The 24,699-nt window shown below is 41.7% G+C and overlaps 1 protein-coding gene across 1 annotated transcript in view; it reads right to left on the minus strand.

Annotated features, from left to right (window-relative positions):
* Window positions 1-24,699, minus strand: part of LOC124720509 (procollagen-lysine,2-oxoglutarate 5-dioxygenase) — a 438,909-nt gene that overhangs the window by 236,504 nt on the left and 177,706 nt on the right. The window contains exon 8 of the mRNA XM_047245868.1: window positions 7,288-7,409. Coding sequence (XP_047101824.1) covers window positions 7,288-7,409 — 122 coding nt within the window. The remainder of the gene's footprint in view (window positions 1-7,287; window positions 7,410-24,699) is intronic.

A 24,699-nucleotide genomic window follows, 5' to 3' on the forward strand; every position in this document is an offset into this window, starting at 1 on the left:
GACTATTTACAATTTGTACAGAAACCAGATGGCAGTTATAAGATCCGAGGAGCACGAAAGGGAAGCAGTAGTTGGGAAGGGAGTGAGGTAAGGTTGTAGCCTATCCCTGATGTTATTCAATCTGTATATTGAGCAAGCAGTAAAGGAAACAAAAGAAAAATTCAAAGTAGGAATTAAAATCCATAGAGCAGAAAAACTAGTAGAAGCCAACCTCGGGGAAGATCAGTTTGGATTCCGTAGAAACACTGGAACACGTGAGGCAATACTGACCTTACGACCTATCTTAGAAGAAAGATTAAGGAAAGGCAAACCTATGTTTCTAGCATTTGTAGACTTAGAGATAGCATTTGACAATGTTGACTGGAATACTCTCTTTCAAATTCCAAAGGTGGCAGGGGTAAAATACAGGGAGCGAAAGGCTATTTACAATTTGTACAGAAAGCAGATGGCAGTTATAAGAGTCGAGGGACATGAAAGGGAAGCAGTGGTTGGGAAGGGAGTAAGACAGGGTTATAGCCTCTCCCCGATGCTGTTCAATCTGTATATTGAGCAAGCAGTAAAGGAAACAAAAAAAAAAATTAGGAGTAGGTATTAAAATTTATGGAGAAGAAATAAAAACTTTGAGGTTCGCCGATGACATTGTAATTCTGTCAGACACAGCAAAGGACTTGGAAGAGCAGTTGAACGGAATGGACAGAGTCTTGAAAGGAGGGTATAAGATGAACATCAACAAAAGCAAAACGAGGATAATGGAATGTAGTCGAATTAAATAGGGTGGTGCTGTGGTAATTAGATTAGGAAATGAGAAACTTAAAGTAGTAAAGGAGTTTTGCTATTTGGGGGGCAAAATAACTGATGATGTCGAAGTAGAGAAGATATAAAATGTAGACTGGCAATGGCGAGGAAAGCGTTTCTGAAGAAGAGAAATTTGTTAACATCGAGTATAGATTTAAGTGTCAGGAAGTCGTTTCTGAAAGTATTTGTGTGGAGTGTAGCCATGTATGGAAGTGAAACGTGGATGATAAATGGTTTGGACAAGAAGAGAATAGAAGCTTTCGAAATGTGGTGCTACAGAAGAATGCTGAAGATTAGATGGGTAGATCGCATAACTAATGAGGAGGTATTGAATAGAATTGGAGAGAAGAGAAATTTGTGGCACAGCTTGATTAGAAGAAGGGATTGGTTGGTAGAGGCATCAAGGGATCATCAATTTAGTACTGGAGGGTAAAAGTCATAGAGGGTGACCAAAAGATGAGTACACTAAACAGATTCAGAAGAATTCGACGACATTCCATTATCCTTGTTTTGCTTTTGTTGATTTTCATCTTACATCCTCCTTTCTTCTCCCAGTACCTACTGCAACCTACATCCTTCATCTACATCTAGATGTAGATGTAGATGAAGGATGTAGGTTGCAGTAGGTACTGGGAGATGAAGAAGTTTGCACAGGATAGAGTAGAATGGAGAGCTGCATCAAACCAGTCTCTGGCCTCAAGACCACAACAACAACAACAACCACCATACATCCACAGTTATAATACGTGTTGAAAATGGTTTCCATGTGCCTCAACGCATGCGTGCACACCCCGTGACATGTTCTGTCTCACATGTTCACATCAGCCAGGCAGCATCCAAAAAGTGTCAAAGGTAGCGGGAAAACTTTGATCCAGTGCCCCTCACATCTGGAATGGGCTCTGTATAGATGATATTTTTGAGGTGGCCCTATAACCAGAAATCGCACAGGTTGAGATCCAGTAAATGAGCAGGCCATGCAACTGGACCCTCTTGTCCGATCCCTCGACGATGAATCGCACGATTGAGATGTGTACGAATGTAAACAGTGAAGTGAGCTGGAGTGCCATCATGTAGCAGCAACATAAACCTCCAAAACATTAATGACACTTCTACCAGCAGGGGAGGCAAAGTCACTCACAAGAAATGCTGATAGTTCTGCCCTGTTAAGCAACACAGAAGGAAGACTGGTCCCAAAATACGGTCAGCAATTATCCCAGCCCACTCATTCCGGCAGCACCGATGCTGATGATTCGCTGTCACCATACAGTGAAGGTTCTACATACCATCCCACAGATGACTGTTATGAAAGCTGAAGATACCACTCCGTGTAACGTAGTCTCATCTGTGAATAGGATGGATGGTACAAATCCCGGAATCATGGTAGCCTAGTGAAGAAACCAGTGACAAAATTGCTCCCAGTGTGGAAAGTCTGTCGCTAGCAAGCCCTGCACATGCTGTAAGTGATAAGGGTAGTAAGAAATGTCACGGAGAACGTTTCACACAGTTGTCTGGCTTACCCTGTACTGGTGGACTGACTGTCTAGTACTGACACGGCGGTCACCGTCCACTGTGTTAATCACATTTTCCTCCACGTCCAGTGTCCAAACTCTTCATGAACATCCTTCACGATTTCCTGCTTCCTGAAGCAAACCTGTCTCAAACAAATGGTGAAACACTGTTGCAAACATTGAATGCTACGGTTGTTGTCGGTGGGGATAAGTCTCCTGATACAACCTTGCTGCCTGCTCCCCATTGCCATTTGCCTTTCCGTAAGTGAACACGATATTGCCGAGTTCTCGATTCGAATATGGAACCACTGAGTATAATACTATATCACATCCACTACAAGGTGAGTCAGCAAGAGAAGTGAATCAGACACAATACAGGATGATTCAAAAATAATACCACAACTTTAGGAATTTAAAACTCTGCAACGACAAAAGGCAGAGCTATGCACTATCTGTCGGCGAATTAAGGGAGCTATAAAGTTTCATTTAGTTGTATATCTTTTCGCTTGAGGCGCTGTTGACTAGGCGTCAGTGTCAGTTGATGATAAGATGGCGACCGCTCAACAGAAAGCTTTTTGTGTTATTGAGTACGGCAGAAGTGAATCGACGACAGCTGTTCAGCATGCATTTCAAATGAAGTATGGTGTTAAACCTCCTGATAGGTGGTGTATTAAACGTTGGTATAAACAGTTTACAGAGGATGGGTGTTTGTGCAAAGGGAAAAGTTCTGGACGGCCGAGAACGAGTGATGAAAATGTAGCACGCATCCAGCAAGCATTTGTTCGCAGCCCAGGAAAATCGACTCGCAGAGCTAGCAGAGAGCTGCAAAGTCCACAATCAACTGTATGGAGAGTCCTACGAAAAAGGTTAGTTATGAAACCTTATCGTCTGAAATTGGTTCAAGCACTGTCTGCAGCTGATAAGATTAAAAGAATCGATTTCTGTGATTTTATCCTTGCTCAAATGGAAACAGATGAATCTTTCATTTCAAAGATTGTGTTTAGTGATGAAGCAACTTTCCACACTAACGGAAAGTCAACCGTCACAATGTCTGTATATGGGGCACTGAGAATCTGCGGGAAACAACTCACTATGAACGTGATTCGCCTAAGGTGAACGTTTTCTGTGCCATTTCAGCCAATAAGGTTTTTGGTCCCTTTTTCTTCGAAGGTGCTACTGTAACTGGACTACAGTATCTGGAGATGTTAGAGAATTGGCTGTTCCCTCAGCTCGAACAAGAAGCACAACAATTCATATTTCAGCAGGATGGAGCGCCACCACATTGGCACTTATCTGTCCGTAACTACCTGAACGTCAACTACCCAAGGCGATGGATCGGCCGCCAGGCAGCCCGTGACAGAGCACTTCATCACTGGCCTCCAAGAAGCCCAGATCTTACCCCCTGTGATTTTTTCTTACGGGGGTATGTTAAGGATATGGTGTTTCGGCCACCTCTCCCAGCCACCATTGATGATTTGAAACGAGAAATAACAGCAGCTATCCAAACTGTTACACCTGATATGCTACAGAGAGTGTGGAACGAGTTGGAGTATCGGGTTGATATTGCTCATGTGTCTGGAGGGGGCCATATTGAACATCTCTGAACTTGTTTTTGAGTGAAAAAAAAAAAAAAACCTTTTTAAATACTCTTTGTAATGATGTATAACAGAAGGTTATATTATGTTTCTTTCATTAAATACACATTTTTAAAGTTGTGGTATTCTTTTTGAATCACCCTGTATTACCAATTAGTAAGAAGGGAGGAGAATGCTAGGACATGATGTATGAGGAACAGTCCCACCCTGTCAGAGGAAACCGGGCATACTGTAACTGTGGCTACACGGTACAGCGTGTGTTAGACCACAACGGGCGGTGAGCGGCAAGGTTGTATCAGGAGACCTATTCCCGCTGACAATCACCACAGCATTCAATGTTTGCAAAACTGTTATGCCATTTGTCTGAGACAGGGTCCTTTCAGGAAGCAGGAAATGATGAAGGACGTACCCGAAATGTTCTGACCCCAGACTTGGAGGAAAATGTCGTTAACACTGTGGGAGGAGACTGCCGTGTCAGTACCAGGCAGTTGGCCTGCCAATACAGGGTAAGCCAGACGACTGTGTGGAACATTCTCCGTGACAACTGTTATTGCCCTTATCACTTACAGTGTATGCAGGGGTTACTAGTGACAGACTGTCCACTTTGGGAGCAGTTTTGTTACCGGTTTCTTCACCAGGCAACCACGATTCCAGGATTTGTGTCATCCATTCTATTCACAGATGAGGTCAACTTTACTTAGAGTGGTATCTTCAACTTTCATAATAGTCATCTGTGGGATAGTACGGAGAACCCCCACAATATGGTGACAGTGAATCATCAGCATCAGTGGAGCCAGAATGTGCAGGCTGGGATAACTGGCGACCGTATTTTGGGACCAGTCTTCCTTCCACATCGCATATCGGGCCAGAAGTATCGGCATTTCTTGCGGGTCACTTTCCTCACCTGCTAGAAGAAGTGCCATTGATGATTTGAAAGGTTACATGGCTGCTACACGATGGTGCTTCAGCCCACTTTGCCATTAACATCCGAATGCATCTCAATTGTGGATTGATGGATTGGACGAGTGGATCCGGTTGCGTAGCAAACTTATTCACTGGATCTCAACTTGTGCAATTACTGGTTATGGGGCCATCTCAAAAGTATTGTGCACGCAGAGCCCATTACAGGTGTGTAGACACTGGAGCTGCCTTTGACACTGTTCGGATGCAGCCTGGCCAATGTGAACGTGTGAGACAGAACAACTCCTAGCAGGGCCCCACTCCTCACCATTATTCCATAACTCAATTTCTTCCTTTACAGTGGTTCAGTGTTGCTGTTGTGGTCTTCAGTCGACAGGCTAATCTGGTGCATCTCTCCACACTAATGTATCCTGTGCAAGCATCTAAGCCCCTGCATAACTAGTATAACTTAAACCATTTCAACCTGCTCACTAAAAAGCCTTGGTCTCCCTCTACGATTTTTAACACTCCACATTCCTCTCTGTTACCAAATTAACAATTCTTTAATGCCTCAAGATGTGTCATTAACAAATCGTTGCTTCTCTAGTCCTATTAAAGTTACTTGACAGTGAACATCTGTCACTTGCAACTCAGTGCTGCCAAATCAACGGCCAGCTACAGCTGAATTATAGCTCCACACAAACACACCAGGTTACTTAACAAAGGCTGTTAATGCAATGTCGGAAGGTAGGTAAAAATTGTGAGATGCTTTGTCGACAGCTGTTTTTAAGTCACCGATAACTGAACTGCAGCAGAGAGTGCATTTTGTAGCCCCGGATTTACATTTGTGTCCTAAGCTAACCACAGCCTCGGAATGTGCAATACATCCAGAAAACGGCAGTCAGCAACCTGCAGAATTAAAATCGTGATTGCTTTGTTTGCAGCAATTAAAGGTAACCTCTATGACAAAGATGAGACAGAAAAATTTCAGTTTAAGCAGAAAAGAAAACTGTAATTTCTGACTATCATCGGTTACCTGAAACTATGCACACATAGGCTATACGAGCTGCCATGTTACCAACTGATGAGCAGTCCTGGTTGGCTCGTAGTTGCAGATTGCAGCCGACACAGGCAGATTTCAAACAAAATCAGAATGATAGGAAGAAAAGTAAGAGCAAATAAAAATCATACATTTAAATGAATTAAGTGAATAAAATAATAATCAGAAGTCTTCCGATTAGATTTAGATATAAAAAAAAAAAAAAAAAAAAAAAAAAAAAAAAAATAGACGAATTTGATCAGATTCAAACCTACGACCTACTACTTGTCGGGTTATGCTAACCACTGCAATATGCTACTACACTAAATGAGGTGGTTCTATTTGTGACCGTAAAGACGCAGTTGCAACTATGAATTTGCAACTTTCTAAAATCAGGCATCATGCAATGTCGTGTGAAGCTTTCTCACATACGCTGATCTCTGTAATTATAATAACGATATATGTGGCACTGAATCTTGTCTTGTGCAGAAGGATCCAGTAGTGTTTGGGTAGTGTTGTGTATGAAACATGTCCAGACCCAGGATTTAGGGTCCAAAGACATCAATGAAAAAGGTTGAACATGGAACTGAAGTAAACTAAGCAATTGTTGTGGCAGTTTGCCAACGGCAAACAGTTCAGGTGTGACGTTGAACGCTCTGACTGGAGTAAATCAGTTCCAATGGGTGAAGTGTCAGTTATCAAGTAATTGTAATTGAACTATAGTCAAATTTGCCATAAATTTCATTTCTCCTCAATTCAATTCAATATATTCTTGTCAGTTAATCAATCCACCCATCCAACCTTCAGCTTTCTTCTGTAACACCACATTTCAAAATCTCCTATTCTCTCACTGTATGACCTGCTGATCATTCACACTTCACTTCTCTACACAGCAACACTTCACTTCATACATATAATTTTAGCATAGACTTCTCAAATTAATTAAAATTTGTATTCGATGCGACCGTTTTCCCTTTTTCTGAAATGCTTTTCTCATCTTTACCAGTCATATTTCCTTATCTAATTCTATCATCAGCAATACTCAATTTAATTCAACTACATTTCATTACCCTTATTTTAATATTGTTGCTGTTCATCTCCAAGCACTGCCCAGTTTGTTCTACTGCTCTTCCAATTCCTTTGCCTCTCTGACAGAATTACAATGTCATCGGTAAATGTCACCATTTTAATTTCTTCTCGCTGAACTTTAGCTCCATCTCTAACTTTTTTCTTCACACTATATTCAATGTACAGGTTGAATAAGAACAGGGATAGGCTACAATTATATTTCTCTCAATTCTTAACTACAGCTTCCCTTTCATATCCTTTGATTCTTATAACTTCAGCCTGCTGGCTGTACCACTTTTAGGAAACATTATGTCCTTGTATTTTAGCCCTGCTTTCTACAGTAAGATATACTAAAGTTTGGAGCTGTCACAGGGGCACTCACAGAGCTAGGTTCCTGGCCTTGCGCTCCGGGAAGTTATCCTCCCAGCTGATCTTCTTCATGCTGAGGTACTCCTTGCCGTGCTTTGAAAGGAAGTTCTCCACCAGCTTGGCATGGTACTCCACCTGGAATGGTCACAACATAATATACTTACATTTTTGTCACAGTAAAGAGATTATAAATTGAGGACACTACACTCTCACAATCTGACCCTCAGTAGTCCGGCCCACATCCAGCCTGTAGTTGCTCGAGCAGAAATGATGCATACAATAACGAATTCTTGAGTGCGACAATGTTGTTAGTTAATTACAGTGTTAAACAATGCTATACACATCTGAAATTGTGGCTTTCTTAACAGTTATGTATAATGGCTTCTAAAAGGAAACACATTACGCTAGCACTCAAGCAGAAACTCTAAACTAGAGATAAGTTGAACTGAGATTCTTCACAGTACAATGTTGGACAAGAAACTCTTTATGACTGAACTTTAACAGACAAAGAGATAATCAAAATCATACAGGAAAGTTATGATTAAACTAACAAGAGGACATAGGTGGAGAGACCACGAACATTTATCACACTACTAGTGCTGAAGTTGCAGATGTCTTTCTGGAGAACATTATGCATCAATCATCAGCAACGTAGAGTACTGACATAATGCTCATATGCTGTTGTGTGATAAAGTATACTGCCATCACGTAACATCATTCTGACAACAAAAAATTTGGAGCATGTCTCATAATGAGTAGAAAAAAAAGGGAGGGGGGATAACATTGCCATGGGCGGAGCTAGTGTAGTGCACTTTTCTCCTCTAGGCGTATATGGCGCAACTCATTGACAATTCAGTGCCGTTTGTGTTGTCGATTTTTGCTAACACTGTTTTGTTTTTTATGATGGAAAGTTTAAGTAAACAACGTGCAGCTGTGTAATTTTGTTTTCTACTTGCTAAAAATGCTGCCGAAACTGTTTTCATGTTGAAAACAGCTTACAAAGATGATGGTACAGAAAAAACTCAAGCATACAAGTGGTTTGCTCGATTTAAAAATGGTGACATGTCAATTGCTGACAAACCCAGATGTCCATCAACTGCCCAAATCAAGGAAAAACTTCAGCAGCTCGCACTCACAGACCGTTGAGTCTGACATTAGTGGGTTATCTTCGAAGTCGGTTCAGAGAAATGTAACAGAAGCTTTGGGAATGAAAAGGGTTACTGCCAAGTCTGTTCCTCAGGTTCTGATTGACAATCGAAAGGAACAATGAGTCGAAACATGCTGTGCTTTGGAACAACAGCTGGAAACTGATCCAGATTTCTGTCAAAAGTCATTACTGATGATGTATCATGGTGCTATGATTACGACCCAGAAATAAAGCAGCAATCAGACCAGTGGAAGATGTCACCCCCCCCCCCCCCCCAAAAAAAAAGAGCAGTGTGAGAGAGAGAGAGAGAGAAGTCATCATGTCAAATCAAACATCAAAACAATGTAGATTTGCTTTTGTATGTGAAAAGCGTAGTTCATTCAGAGTTTGTTCCACAAGTGTTACCGTCAATCAGACCTTTTATTTGGAACTTTTAAGAAGATTGTGCAACAGTGTTGTCAAAAAAGACCCGATTTGTGGCAGACAGGAGACTAGTTCTTCCACCACGACAACGCACCTACACACACAGCCATTTCTGTTAAGACAGTTTTTGGCTAAAAATGACATGGTTCCGCTGCCCCATGCGCCTTACTCATCTGACATGGCTCCATGTAATTTTTTTGTTATTTCCACGTATGAAAGGTGGTCTCAAAAGGACATCGACTTGACAACACTAAAGCAGTCAAGCAAAAAATGAGGGAGGACCTGTTAGTCATTTCTAAAGACGACTACAAAAATATTTTGAACAGTGGAAGCACCGGTGGGACAAATGTAGTAGGTGTAATGGAGAGTATTTTGAAGGGGTTAAGGTTCTTTTGTAAACAATCTGAAACTATATAGTTTTTAAAAAATTATTCCAGTTCTTTTTTTTGGGTACTCCCTCATACTCAAGGACTAAGTTAGTATAATCCCTATGTGTGGATGCTAAATTTAATACACTCTCAATAATCTGGCACTCTGCTAAATCTGACACTCATATACACAAGGAATGGCTGGATTAGCAAGAGTCTAGTGTATTTGGAAGCCCTGCTGTATCTATCACAGTGACACTTCCAGTAACCACACAAAAAATGCTTTTGGGACTCTAAAAAGAAACAACACAATTATTGGTCACACCCAATCATTTCCATAATTATGTAAATACACTGTTTAGCTGAGTAAGTGCAGCTGGCAGTCAGGGCTCCTCATTTCAGTTCTAGTTCACTGTTCCAGATTTTTTCACGGAGGAATTGTTCTGGATTAAGTTAAATTATGAAGGCAGTTCTGAAAGTAACTTACATTATAGAATTACCTGCATCTCAAAAGTACACTGTTCAGCTCTTTCTCAACATAATCCCCAAACAAATAAAGAAACTTATCACAAGCTGCAACAAAGTCATTGGTGATCCAGGGAGTGCAGACTAAATTTATTTTATTTCCGTCAACAATCATAAAATCTTTAGTCCTTAGATTATTGGTTTCGGTGAGTTGTGACCATCTCCAGATTTGCAGCAAAATATGGAGAATGAAATACAACTAGTAGACAGATTATAACTTAAAACAATAAAATATGAAGTAACAAAAAGTTATTACCTTCTTGTATGTAGAAACATGCACTTAAAAAATGATGAGGCATACCTGTTTCTTTAACATGCCCCAATTTAATAAAGCCATAGTGACATCGTCACAAAACACACACACAATAAGCTTAACATCATTGCACATATTTAAAATATGATGTAAACTATGCCACAGTGCCGGCAGAACCATACTACCAGTAGTGCTACTGTTCATAACAAACTGCGGTACAGTGACCACACGATAAGGTTGTGATGTTAGGTTCTCAAATATTGCTACCGTAAGTCTACATGCATTTGTCAATTACAACATTGTACAGAATGCAATATATGAATAGTACAATAGGTACGGTCTGTAGTGATCCTGTCAGGTACATCAGTTATTACAGTGATAAAATGTAATAATTAAAAAGACAAATAAAATTAAATTTAAAATTTTTAAAAAGAAAATGGTTAAATAATAATATATTATTCTGAGAGGCTCTTGTGGTCAATTTACAGGGTTATTACAAATGATTGAAGCGATTTCACAGCTCTACAATAACTTTATTATTTGAGATATTTTCACAATGCTTTGCACACACATACAAAAACTCAAAAAGTTTTTTTAGGCATTCACAAATGTTCGATATGTGCCCCTTTAGTGATTCGGCAGACATCAAGCCGATAATCAAGTTCCTCCCACACTCGGCGCAACATGTCCCCATCAATCAGTTAGTAAGCATCGTTGAGGCGAGCTCGCAGTTCTCGCACGTTTCTTGGTAGAGGAGGTTTAAACACTGAATCTTTCACATAACCCCACAGAAAGAAATCGCACGGGGTTAAGTCAGGAGAGAGTGGAGGCCATGACACGAATTGCTGATCATGATCTCCACCACGACCGATCCATCGGTTTTCCAATCTCCTCTTTAAGAAATGCGGAACATCATGATGGAAGTGCAGTGGAGCACCATCCTGTTGAAAGATGAAGTCGGCGCTGTCGGTCTCCAGTTGTGGCATGAGCCAATTTTCCAGCATGTCCAGATACACGTGTCCTGTAGCGTTCTTTTCACAGAAGAAAATGGGGCCGTAAACTTTAAACCATGAGATTGCACAAAACACGTTAACTTTTGGTGAGTTGCGAATTTGCTGCACGAATGCGTGAGGATTCTCTACCGCCCAGATTCGCACATTGTGTCTGTTCACTTCACCATTAAGAAAAAATGTTGCTTCACCACTGAAAACAAGTTTCGCACTGAACGCATCCTCTTCCACGAGCTGTTGCAACCACGCCAAAAATTCAAAGCGTTTGACTTTGTCATCGGGTGTCAGGGCTTGTAGCAATTGTAAACGGTAAGGCTTCTGCTTTAGCCTTTTCCGTAAGATTTTCCAAACCGTCGGCTGCGGTACGTTTAGCTCCCTGCTCGCTTTATTCGTCGACTTCCGCGGGCTACGCGTGAAACTTGCCCGCACGCATTCAACCGTTTCTTCGCTCACTGCAGGCCGACCCATCGATTTCCCTTTACAGAGGCATCCAGAAGCTTTAAACTGCGCATACCATCGCCAAATGGAGTTAGCAGTTGGTGGATCTTTGTTGACCTTCGTCCTGAAGTGTCGTTGCACTGTTATGACTGACTGATGTGAGTGCATTTCAAGCACGACATACGCTTTCTCGGCTCCTGTCGCCATTTTGTCTCACTGCGCTCTCGAGCGCTCTGGCGGCAGAAACCTGAAGTGCGGCTTCAGCCGAACAAAACTTTATGAGTTTTTCTACGTATCTGTAGTGTCTCGTGACCATATGTCAATGAATGGAGCTACAGTGAATTTATGAAATTGCTTCAATCATTTGTAATAGCCCTGTACATAAAAATAACATCATACACAAGAACAGGATTATGGAAATAATAAAATATCATCAACTTGAAAGAATAACTAGGATGAAAACAAAAGACTACAGTTAGTAGTCAGAGACATATGTTGATGTAGCCACCAGAATGCAGCAAAGGCGAGAAATCGGAAGAACTTAACTGCCAGAGTGTCTCCCTCATGTACCGTCCAAAATCCTGTTCCAAGAAAAGCATAATAATGGATTATGTACTATCACTGAATGAAATTATCTTGTTAACTGAATGTATGAGGTTCATACAAATGAAACCTGGTCAGTGCTTCTACCTCTGCCTTACACGTAAGGTGGCACCACGTAAATGCGGGTACAGTGGTGACATAGATTGGTAGAGAGACTGACGCGTGCACACCGTTTGACGGTGCATAGCGCCGGTGTGGCTTCATGCCGAAGAGAAGGGGGTCACACAAGTTATCGTCCACTACCAAATATGCAGGCGAGTAAGGAAGAACAATGAGGAGTGATTCGATTTTTGGCAGCGGAGGGAGTTGGAAGCCGTGAAATATATCAACGGATGAAGGCTGTGTATCGTGAGTACAGTCTGAGTCGTTCTGGATACAGAAAATGTTCGACTGCTGCCCTGGCCACCACATTCTCCAGATCTCTCAGCAATTGAAAACGTCTGGTCAATGGTGGCCGAGCAACTGGCTCGTCACAATACGCCAGTCACTACTCTTGACGAACTGTGGTATCGTGTTGAAGCTGCATGGGCAGCTGTACCTGTACACGCCATCCAAGCTCTGTTGGACTCAATGCCCAGGCGTATCAAGGCCATTATTATGGCCAGGGGTGGTTGTTCTGGATACTGATTTCTCAGGATCTATGCACCCAAATTGCATGAAAATGTAATCACATGTCAGTTCTAGTATAATATATTTGTCAATGAATACCCGTTTATCATCTGCACTTCTTCTTAGTGTAGCAATTTTAATGGCCAGTAGTGTATAACATTATGCAATAAAGCAAAATAGGCACTGGGTACAAAACTGCATTGCCCACTGAATGCTTTTGCTGGCTATTACTTTTTGACTTTTTAAATTTCAACTTCTTCCAATAAATTGAGAGCACAGACTTTTTGTGCTTTTTGGAGCACACACATATTTTCTCAATCCTCCCTATAGTACGGCGAGGTTCTGAAAAAGTAAACCAAAGGCAGTTTTGTTTCTTAGCTCAAATGCTCCTTAAAGCTTACATTGAAGGAGCATTCTTTTTAACAATCCTAAATTTAATTTTATTCATGTTTCTAACAACTACATTTTATCACAGTAATAACTTACACACCTATCAAGCCCACTACAGACTTCACCTATCGTACTCTTCATTTATTGTATTCTGTACAATTTTATAATTGACAAACATGTGTAGATTTATAGCTACAATATCTAATGAGTTCACAGTGCAAACGGATGTTGTGACTACTGTACTGCACTTTGTTGTGAACAACACCGCTATCGACAGTACGTCTCCACCGACACTGTGGGCTAGTTTACACCATACTTTAAATATGTACAATCGTACAAAGCTAACACTGCGTATATTTTGTGACAATGCTACTGTGGCCTTATTATATTAGGAAAGGCTATAAAACAGGCGTGCCTCATCACATTTTAAGTGCATGTTTCCGTATCCACAAAAGTAATAATTTTTATTATGTCATATTTTATTGTTTTAAGATGTAATCTGTCTACCAGTTATATTTCATTTCCCATGTGTTGCTGCAAATCTGAAGATGGTCCCCACTGACTGAAACCAATAGTCTAAGGGCTAAAGGTTGTGTGATCATTAATAGAAAAAAGAAATTTATTCTGACACACTTATCATACACCAGCTTGTTAATTCCACCATCATAAGAGTGTTGCCGCAATGAGACTTTCGGTGCCCACCTGGTACAAGATTTGTGATAGCCTAAATGTTGCATCACTACGCGATACAACAAATTTTGTGAAATTTTAGGAACTTGTATTGAGAGCTCTGAAATCGTGACGTGGCTGTTTTCAATGCTCTTTTCACTGATTTCCTCCACAAGTTCAGCAACGAGAATGGTTTGCCAGCCACTTCAAGCTTCCTTGCGAACATTAGTGCAGCAACAGTTAAATTTCAACTGTCTTAGTTTTGGCAACCCGATGCATCATGATTCAGTAGACACACTGTCACGATGGGAACACTAGTGCCACCTCTCGCTACGCAGCACCAAAATCTAAGTCGCTTTCTAAATAGCCCTTATATTTATTTATTTGTTTACTTATTAGTATGTTTATTAAACATAGGGTCTCGTTATCTAAAATGTGTTGCATTCTACACAGTGCCTTTAAAAATGAAACAACTTACATAATGTAAACTATTCAATTAATTTACAGCTGAAATTACTTAAAAGACCGATATCCCACATCTGTGTATGCAAATTGTGCCCTCGAGGTGATGTTACCTCCACAGAAGCTAGAATTCTAAGCGATGTTACCCGACCGATGACAAGCTCAAATGCCACGATATAGAAAGCAGACTTCATTCCCGGCACGCAGTCATTTTAAGTTTGAAATCCCACTTGACAATGTCTGTTAGATTGTTTATCAAGAACAGGGTGGTACTGTGGGGTGGCGGGTGGCATAATAGAATAAACGTTTTGTATTTATGCTGTTTGCCGTTCTCAACACTGGCTCTCTAACTACAATATTGACAACCAGAAAGTGATTAGCAAAACGTGAAGCCTGTAATTAGAATTCATAGTGCCCACTTCATCTGAGAAATACATTTATAGCTACAGCTTATAGCTCTGAGGAATTAGGAGATTGTCTAGGATTCATAATCAAAAACCATTCTCTCTAAAATGTTCACTATATTCTGAAAGTCACAGACCAAAAAGAATCCACACAATCCAACTACCAGAGCAGTTCAGAGTCTAATGCGCTGATGCCACTATAACTGTTCAAATTAAATGTTTAAGTGAGTGCTCGCCATAATTTGATGATAATGTTTATCAAATGCCACGCTAAATAATGGTAGAATGTCTGTCCTGCGGCGGCACGTGAAAATACGACATACGCAAACTAAAGATAGATCATTAACGTCATCCCAAAATTAACACTTCACTCGAAATTGATTTCATGGTTACGTGTATCCCGAGTAACTTATTACTGCATCCGAGGCTGTTTATATCAACGATACCGACGCGACGTGACTCTCAGCACGGGTGGTGCGCTAATCAGTGTCTGGAGAGAACTGGGGCCTTCCTTTTCTCGCGCAGCGTTCTTACATATAAAGCCGCAGTGAGGACGGCTAAGGGAACGCCTGATCAAATCTGCTCTCCCGACTAGCCGCTGGGCTAGTAATGCACCACTTTAAGTTATCGAATAAATCATTGCTTCCTCTGCTGATGGCCGATGAAGCTCTCAATTTAAATGTGCAATCAGCACACAGGTAAGTAATCATAATAAAATATATCTAAAAAGAAAGATGATGAAACTTACCAAACAAAAGCGCTGGCAGGTCGATAGACACACAAACAAACACAAACACACACACAAAATTCTAGCTTTCGCAACCAATGGTTGCCTCGTCAGGAAAGAGGGAAGGAGAAGGAAAGACAAAAGGATATGGGTTTTAAGGGAGAGGGTAAGGAGTCATTCCAATCCCGGGAGCGGAAAGACTTACCTTAGGGGGAAAAAAGGACAGGTATACACTCGCACACACACACATATCCATCCACACATACACAGACACAAGCAGACATGTTTGGTAAGTTTCATCATCTTTCTTTTTAGATATATTTTTCCCACGTGGAATGTTTCCCTCTATTATATTCTAATCATAATAAAAGTTTGACGTGGCTAAGTTAAATATTTTGGGCGAGAGAATTAATTTAATTACACTACACGCAGTACACAAGCTCTGAACTTGCCCTTTGGAGATACGCTATCGCTATAGTTTTATACACTCCTGGAAATTGAAATAAGAACACCGTGAATTCATTGTCCCAGGAAGGGGAAACTTTATTGACACATTCCTGGGGTCAGATACATCACATGATCACACTGACAGAACCACAGGCACATAGACACAGGCAACAGAGCATGCACAATGTCGGCACTAGTACAGTGTATATCCACCTTTCGCAGCAATGCAGGCTGCTATTCTCCCATGGAGACGATCGTAGAGATGCTGGATGTAGTCCTGTGGAACGGCTTGCCATGCCATTTCCACCTGGCGCCTCAGTTGGACCAGCGTTCGTGCTGGACGTGCAGACCGCGTGAGACGACGCTTCATCCAGTCCCAAACATGCTCAATGGGGGACAGATCCGGAGATCTTGCTGGCCAGGGTAGTTGACTTACACCTTCTAGAGCACGTTGGTTGGCACGGGATACATGCGGACGTGCATTGTCCTGTTGGAACAGCAAGTTCCCTTGCCGGTCTAGGAATGGTAGAACGATGGGTTCGATGACGGTTTGGATGTACCGTGCACTATTCGGTGTCCCCTCGACGATCGCCAGTGGTGTACGGCCAGTGTAGGAGATCGCTCCCCACACCATGATGCCGGGTGTTGGCCCTGTGTGCCTCGGACGTATGCAGTCCTGATTGTGGCGCTCACCTGCACGGCACCAAACACGCATACGACCATCATTGGCACCAAGGCAGAAGCGACTCTCATCGCTGAAGACGACACGTCTCCATTCGTCCCTCCATTCACGCCTGTCGCGACACCACTGGAGGCGGGCTGCACGATGTTGGGGCGTGAGCGGAAGACGGCCTAACGGTGTGCGGGACCGTAGCCCAGCTTCATGGAGACGGTTGCGAATGGTCCTCGCCGATACCCCAGGAGCAACAGTGTCCCTAATTTGCTAGGAAGTGGCGGTGCGGTCCCCTACGGCACTGCGTAGGATCCTACGGTCTTGGCGTGCATCCGTGCGTCGCTGTGGTCCGGTCCCAGGTCGACGGGCATGTGCACCTTCCGCCGACCACTGGCGACAACATCGATGTACTGTGGAGACCTCACGTCCCACGTGTTGAGCAATTCGGCGGTACGTCCACCAGGCCTCCCGCATGCCCACTATACGCCCTCGCTCAAAGTCCGTCAACTGCACATACGGTTCACGTCCACGCTGTCGCGGCATGCTTCCAGTGTTAAAGACTGCGATGGAGCTCCGTATGCCACGGCAAACTGGCTGACACCGACGGCGGCGGTGCACAAATGCTGCGCAGCTAGCGCCATTCGACGGCCAACACCGCGGTTCCTGGTGTGTCCGCTGTGCCGTGCGTGTGATCATTGCTTGTACAGCCCTCTCGCAGTGTCCGGAGCAAGTATGGTGGGTCTGACACACCGGTGTCAATGTGTTCTTTTTTCCATTTCCAGGAGTGTAGTTATTAGCGGTTCTAGGCGCTCAGTCCGGAGCCCGCGACCGTTACGGTCGCAGGTTCGAATCCTGCCTCGGGCGTGGATGTGTGTGATGTCCTTAGGTTAGTTAGGTTTAAGTAGTTCTAAGTTCTAGGGGACTGATGACCACAGATGTTAAGTCCCATAGTGCTCAGAGCCATTTGAACCATTTATAGTTATTCAAATGAAACTTCTCACATCTTTATGGTTATAGCGGATCTCCATTCTACTTAAATATAAACATCCTAGCCTTATTTATTAGCCTACTTAATCTATCTTGCTTCCTTAATTTTTAAGACAAAAACCAGAAAATTATGAATTTTAACTAAAATTTTAATTTGTGAGATCCAAAGTACTGTTTCTATTAAATTATTATGAAAAAGGAATCTAAATATAAATTTTTAAGTCTCTAGCTCTTTTCTGTTGAGCCAATGATTTTTACAGAAAAACGTCCAAATTTCGAAAATGGTTAAAGTTATTGAACTGATATCAACACATATTGATTTTGTATTACTCCTGACATGCTAGAAACGTTTCAGGTTATTTACTTCATTTTAAAGTATTGCGCAATATTTATGACATCAGAGCTAGTTACGGCGGACTGGCTGGCACACAATGGAAAGACTGATGTGAATTTTATAAGGTGTGAGTAGGCTGCTTCCCTACAGTACTTGCGAGAGCAGGCAGAGCATCCTCTCAGATGCTGCACAGCAACAGTATATGTTAGGATTGTTGTTATTTTAAAAAGTATCAGGAATCCGATATATCGATATTTGAGAAATCATAGTTATCAGCCCTTGATATATTACAAAACATTATCGACATATAAAGGGGGGGGGGGGGGGGGGGAGAGAAAAGCTATCAGCTGCAGATTGTAAATACACTGCCAGTTTTAGAGCTGTTTATTTAAGTACTAATTTATTATTACATATTCTGTACATCAACAACGTAGCAGCCTCCTTATCTGCATTAGAGCAAGAATTGAGAGGAAAATGATGCATGTTCATGCTTGGTGATCACCATTTTGCTAACAGGGGTAATTGCATGCAAGTGGCACAATAAAAGGTGTCCAATGGGCCCGTTGTTCGATCTTGTCACATGTCGGATTTGTCCAGAACACTTCACTTCATGTCAACTTCCCTGTTTTTTCACTTCGGAAAAAGCCAGTGAACTAGTAGTCGTAGTGTCAAAATTTCCTGGCAAAGTTAAACACTGCAGTTTTTGTTGGTAGCACCGATTACTTTTCCCTCTCATGTCTCCGCCAAATGCAAATACCAATCTTGTCATTTACATTTTTGTTCATCAGCTTCAGCAACTGTTTTTTAACTCAACTGGTGTGCTATTTCTTCACATCGGAAATCTTGTTATTCCATTCACATTACCATCTCCCAGTGCAATTGGACTACTACTTTGTGCCATCTATACTTGCTTCACACAGTCAAAGGGACAGATTGGACGTAATGAAAGCTCAAAAATTAGAAAGACTTCTTCTCATAGTGAAAGTAAAATTATGTTGTACTACAATTTTAAAAGAACACTTTCAAATATTTTCCGAAAATTGTGTAAAAAAAATATAAAATAAAGATATTAGCACTCAATATTGCCCTTTCGATATCGATATATTGGTGAAAAAAATATCACCAATATACATCAATATTTTTTGCAAAAAATTTCGATATATCAGTATTTTATCAACAGCCCTATTACCCCCTGTTCACTGGAACTCAGTCCCTCATCTGAAAAACAATTTGAAAGAATGTCACTTTGGCACTTGTCGCGGCATGCAGAAGAGTGTATCCACTGAGATCAAAGATATTACAGCAGTAGCCTTGTAGGACTGCCATGAATACTGAAAAAAAAACACTTCTGTTAGTAGAATGAGATTTTCACTCTGCAGTGAAATGCGTGCCAGTATGAAACTTTCTGCCAGGTTAAAATTATGTGGCAGATCGAGGCTCGAACTTTTGAGAGCGAGTGCTCTACCGACTGACCTGGCTGAGCACAACTCATCCCCCAGGGTGCGGCTAAGCCATGTCTCTGCAATATCATTTCTCCCATTTCTTGCATGTTTCACAGGAGAGCTTCTGTGTAGTTGGGAAGGTAGGAGACGAGGTACTGGCGGTAGTGAGCTGTGAGGACGTGTTGGGAGTCGTGCTTAGGTAGGTCACCTGCTAGAGCACTTGCCTGCAAAAGGAAAATGTCCTGAGTTTTGAAAGGAGGAGTCTTGATGTTTGAAACAGAATAAAATTCATCTCCAGATCGAGTTTTGACTCTGCAGAGGCATGTGCACCTATTTCAAACTTCATGTCATATTAAGAACTGTGTGACAGACCCGGATTCAAATGCTGAAGCTTTGCATTTTGTGGTAACAGGAAAAAAAAAAAAGGGTTCAAATGGCTCTGAGCACTATGGGACTTAACACCTGAGGTCATCAGTCCCCTAGAACTTAGAACTACTTACACCTAACTAACATAAGGACATCACACACATCCGTGCCCGAGGCAGGATTCGAACCTGCGACAGAAGCGGTCGTGTGGTTCCAGACTGAGGTGTCTACAACCGCTCGGCCACCCCAGCTGGCTTTTGTGGTCAAACATCCTCATACAAGCATCTATACAGACCTGGATACCTAGATAGCTCTGTCAGTACAGATATATGCCCACAAAAGACAATCATTTCAGTTCGAGTCCCGGTCCATCACACAGTTTTAATGTACCAGGAAGTTTCAATGAAGTTCATGTTTACTAAGGCAATGTCTTTTAAAACCCACTTTACAAATTCTTTACTGCATGTACACTGTAAAGGAACTGAACGCACACACAAAGGAGACAGTGTGAGGTGCTCTCTTTGCTCTAAGACAGGGTGTGAACATGTGAGAGTACAATATCATGGCGAACTAAATTCCAAAAGTTTTACCATAAACAACACAGCTGCTAAATTCATCTATAAAGAGGCAAGTGTGTATACAAGAAGTTTTGTGCTAGTTCTAATAATAATTAAATGGGACCAAAATTGTCCCAAAAGATGTTTGTATGCAGAAGATATCCTACACATCTTCCGATGATTGTTTTGTATTTTTATTATTTGTTTGAGCACTCCTTTGGCTGTGTGCAGTGGATGGAGTTTGACAGCAGAATCTCTGCATCACAGGAGGTGCTGTACAGACCAACCAATGGCGTACAAGTGCCAAGAAGGGCTTCAAAGTACTCTATTCAATGACAATAACACAGCAATGCTGTTAAAGAAGGAAAAAAGAAGGTAGACTTTCTTACAAGGGAACCTCCCCATCACATCCCCCTCAGATTTAGTTATAAGTTGATACAGTGGAAAAACTGAACACAGATCGAGAAAACAGGAAGAAGTTGTGTGGAACAATGAAAAAAACAAGCAAAATATACAAACTGAGTAGTCCATCCGCAAGATAGGCAACATCAAGGAAAGTGTCAGCTGAGGAGCGCCGTGGTCCCGTGGTTAGCGTGAGCAGCTGCGGAACGAGAGGTCATTGCTTTAAGTCTTCCCTAGAGTAAAAAGTTTACTTTCTTTATTTTCGCAAAGTTATGATCTGTCCATTCATTCATTGACATCTCTGTTCACTGTAATAATTTTAGTGTCTGTGTTTTACGACCGCACTGCAAAACCGTGCAATTAGTAGACGAAAGGATGTGCCTCTCCAATGGGAACCGAAAACATTTGATCGCAAGGTCATAGGTCAAACGATTCCTCCACAGGAAAGCACGTCTGATATTTTCTATACGACACTGGTGACGGCATGTGCGTCACATGACAGGAATATGTTGTCGACCCACCTAACTTGTACACTTGGCGAATGGTAAAAAGATTCTTCTACCTTGCCTGATTTAGGTTTTCATGTGGATGTGGTAATCACTTCCAAAAAAGTGATGAAAACATAAGGGTTTGTCACATAAACTGAAAATAAAAAAGTAAACCTTTCACTCAAGGGAAGACTTGAACCAAGGACCTCTCACTCCGCAGCTGCGCACGCTAACCACGGGACCACGGCGCTCCTCAACTCAAACTATCCTCGATGTTGCTTATCTAGCGCATGGACTACTCAGTTTGTATATTTTGCTTATTTTTTTCATAGTTCCACACAACTTCTTCCTGTTTTCCCGATTGATCTGTGTTCAGTTTTTCAAGGCCTATCCACTGTGCCAACTTATAACTAAATCTGAGGGAGTGCGATGGGGAGGTTCCCTTGTTAGTAGGAATAATGACAGGAATTCAGCCACGTAATATTTACAGCGACCGCTGATATTTCGGCAGGAGTACACCCTGCCATTTTCAAGGCACAAACTGCAATGCACAGGCGATGTACAAGCAAATTTAAAATGTTATGGGGTAATTCAGTATAGATAACACACACACACGGAATACTAATGCCACCAAAGATGACCAGAGTCAGAGGTATGGATAGTGAAAGACTACAAACTAGCAGGTGAGGTAATACTGACTCTGTCCCTCTGCATTTTGACAAGGGAGAGAGCAGGATTCCAAGCAGAGTTTAAACAAAAACCTCAATCCCCGTTTACAACGTTGCTCGCTAATTTAACCTTAACAGCTACCTTAATAACACTGTCCCAATAGCTAGACATGCATGTCAATATCTCAGTATTGTTATATAACATAGGGTGACCAGTAGCCAAACAATGTCAGCAAACGTATACAGTGACCACGTTCACCATACCTAACTCGAAGAGCAAGGTCTACAAAACAAATCCACACACCACACAGGAACTGAAAGACAACATGAGCCGTGAAGTTGCCACCATCAATATCCAAACTTCCCGGGAGTATCTGAATATGCTTAGACGTACACAGCTGCTTATTCATCAATAAACAGAGGCCACGTTCTACATCATCTGTAAATGTATTTACTGCTGTGTTTTTCCATTGTAAATAAATGGTAAGACCATTTCAGCTCTTTGTTTCTGTAATTTCACTGCATTTCATCTATATTTACAAGGGCTACTTTTATCTGCCCAACCCTGTATAATAGGTACAGTATGACTGCTCTGACATGGCTCCCTGGATGGTGGCTGACAGGAGCACCCGGAACGACAGATTTTGTAATATGTTGAAGGTTTATGGGTTGCCACCAACTTCAGTTCACACACAATGCAGTGGTTACTGTGTCTCATCATCACCAGTTATGTGCAGATTTAGCAGGTCCTGTGCATCTCCATTTCTGGCCGTCCATTGCTTCCTTCTTAATGCTGCTGTTCAGAAACTGAAATCTCTTCCTCCCTTGCCTCTTCTTCCCTTCCACAGACCCTTCAAAGACTGTTTTTATGAGCAGTTCATTCTTTCTTATGTACGAGATTCATTCAAATGAAACCTGGTCAGTGCGTCTAGCTTTGCCTTACACGTAAGGTGGCACCACATAACTGCGGGTACGGTGGTGCCACCAACTGGTAGAGAGACTGACGTGTGCACACCATTTGATGCTGCATAGTGCCAGTGTGGTTTCGTGCCGAAGAGAAGGTGGTCACACAACTTATCGTCCACTACCGAACCTGCAGGCGAGTAAGCAGGAACGACGAAGAATGATTCAATTTTTGGCAGCAGAGGGAGTTGGAGGCCGTGATGTGTACTGTAAGTACAGTCTGAGTCATTCAAGTGTTGAGGAATGACGCAAATGATTACTCGAGGGGCGCGAGTCACTGGAAGACAATGCTTGTCCTGGACAGGCTCATCGTGTCATCACACCGGATATCGTGTAGTCTTGGACAACCTTAGAAGAGCCATCAAGTCAAAACTCTGAGGCATATTGTCCAATGGCTTTATCCTCCTTTGTGATAATGCCCGACCACACACGGCCAATGTGGTGAAGATGACACTGCAGTAATTTCGGTGGGAAACACTGGAACATCCACCGTGTGACTTCCATGTGTTCGGACCTCTAAAACATGCTACTTGCGGACATCAATTCACAATGGGTGACGAAGTGTGTGACTGGGTCCAGGCCTGGATCTGACAACAGCCTACTGGCTTCTTCAAGGATGGAATCGACCAGCTAGTGTCACAATGGGATAAATGTGCCAACAGTTTTGGTGACTATTTTTGAGTATGTGTACTGTGCATAACTACATTTTGAGTTAATAAAATCGTTACTGTTACTTTACGCTAGTGACCGGGTTTCATTTGAATGCCCCTTATATGTTCAATCCGGTTTCTTTTCCTTCTGGGTTATCTGCCCCAGGTGGTAATCTCAGGGGGCACAAAATTCAAATTCTTGAAGCAAAAAACCTTGTTTCACAGCAACCAGCACACATTGGTCTACTGATTATTCGTATGATTTTATAACGCTTCATTATCAGTTTTTGAAAATTTTTGAACACATTCTTAGTTGATTTCTGAACGAATCATAAGTTGGTTTGTGAATGCATGCATAGTGTTCGTGATGTCACTGCCAGGAGAATCCCCATCGCATCAAGAAATAACAAACTTTCCTGCAAACAAAAGGGGCTACATGAAGTGAGCCGAATAAAACCAAAGGGATGTACACAAATTTATAAAAAAAATTTCGTACTACTACTTTTTTTTTAAGAAACTGACTGGGAGTGCGAATAATAAGCCTTGTTATAGTTATTAGTGAAGTCCATAGATTCAGACTACCATAGTGGAAATAAATGACTAACAGGAATAACAGGTAAGAAAGATTACATATTATCTTCTCAGTGTATCCAAGAAAATGAAACTTTGACAGAAAATGTTTGCCAGATCGCTACGCTAGTAAGGGCAAGTTGTACAGTTCTGGTTAGCAGCCGCTTCAGTTCTATTCTCGGAATAGCACGCAAAACGTGTCATAATAATGTCTAACCGAAGAATAAATGTGGGATAACTAAACAGGTGATCCTGTCAGGATCAATGAAGTTAACTGGAGAATAAGTTTTGGCAATGTCAGGAATGGCTACAGAATTAGTGATGACAAGATGGTCTGTTAGAACAAGGAAGGAAAAGAAACGGGGACATTACACTAATTATATGGAAGAATATGACAATTCCAAATTTATAAAAAAAATTTCATACTACTACTTTTCGATCTCACGCTTGAGAAACTGTAACATATGAATAAAATGTGAAACTATTTCCTAATATAAAACTTTTTGCTTGTAGTAGGCCTAATAGGCATTTGACATTGGTACTTCATGAATTACATTGTGTTGAGTTATTTATGTAAATGCGGTAGATAAAAATGACCAATCATGCCAAAGCAGTCTCGCTTATTTGGCATATGTTACAATTGCTGCAACATTAGAAAGGCCCATTTCATTTTATCTAGCAGATAGTGACAAAACAGATGTAATCAAATGGAGAAACCATATCAGTCTTGGGTACTTACTCGTATTAACAGCTTTTTCAGTATCAGACAATGAAATTTTGACTTTACATGTAGCAAAATGTTTGATGAAGTTTGATGAGGTAATAGATTCTTTCGCAGAAAGGAAAGCAC

This window comes from Schistocerca piceifrons, chromosome 11 (assembly GCF_021461385.2).
Source record: "Schistocerca piceifrons isolate TAMUIC-IGC-003096 chromosome 11, iqSchPice1.1, whole genome shotgun sequence".
Classification (NCBI taxonomy): Eukaryota; Metazoa; Arthropoda; class Insecta; order Orthoptera; family Acrididae; genus Schistocerca; species Schistocerca piceifrons.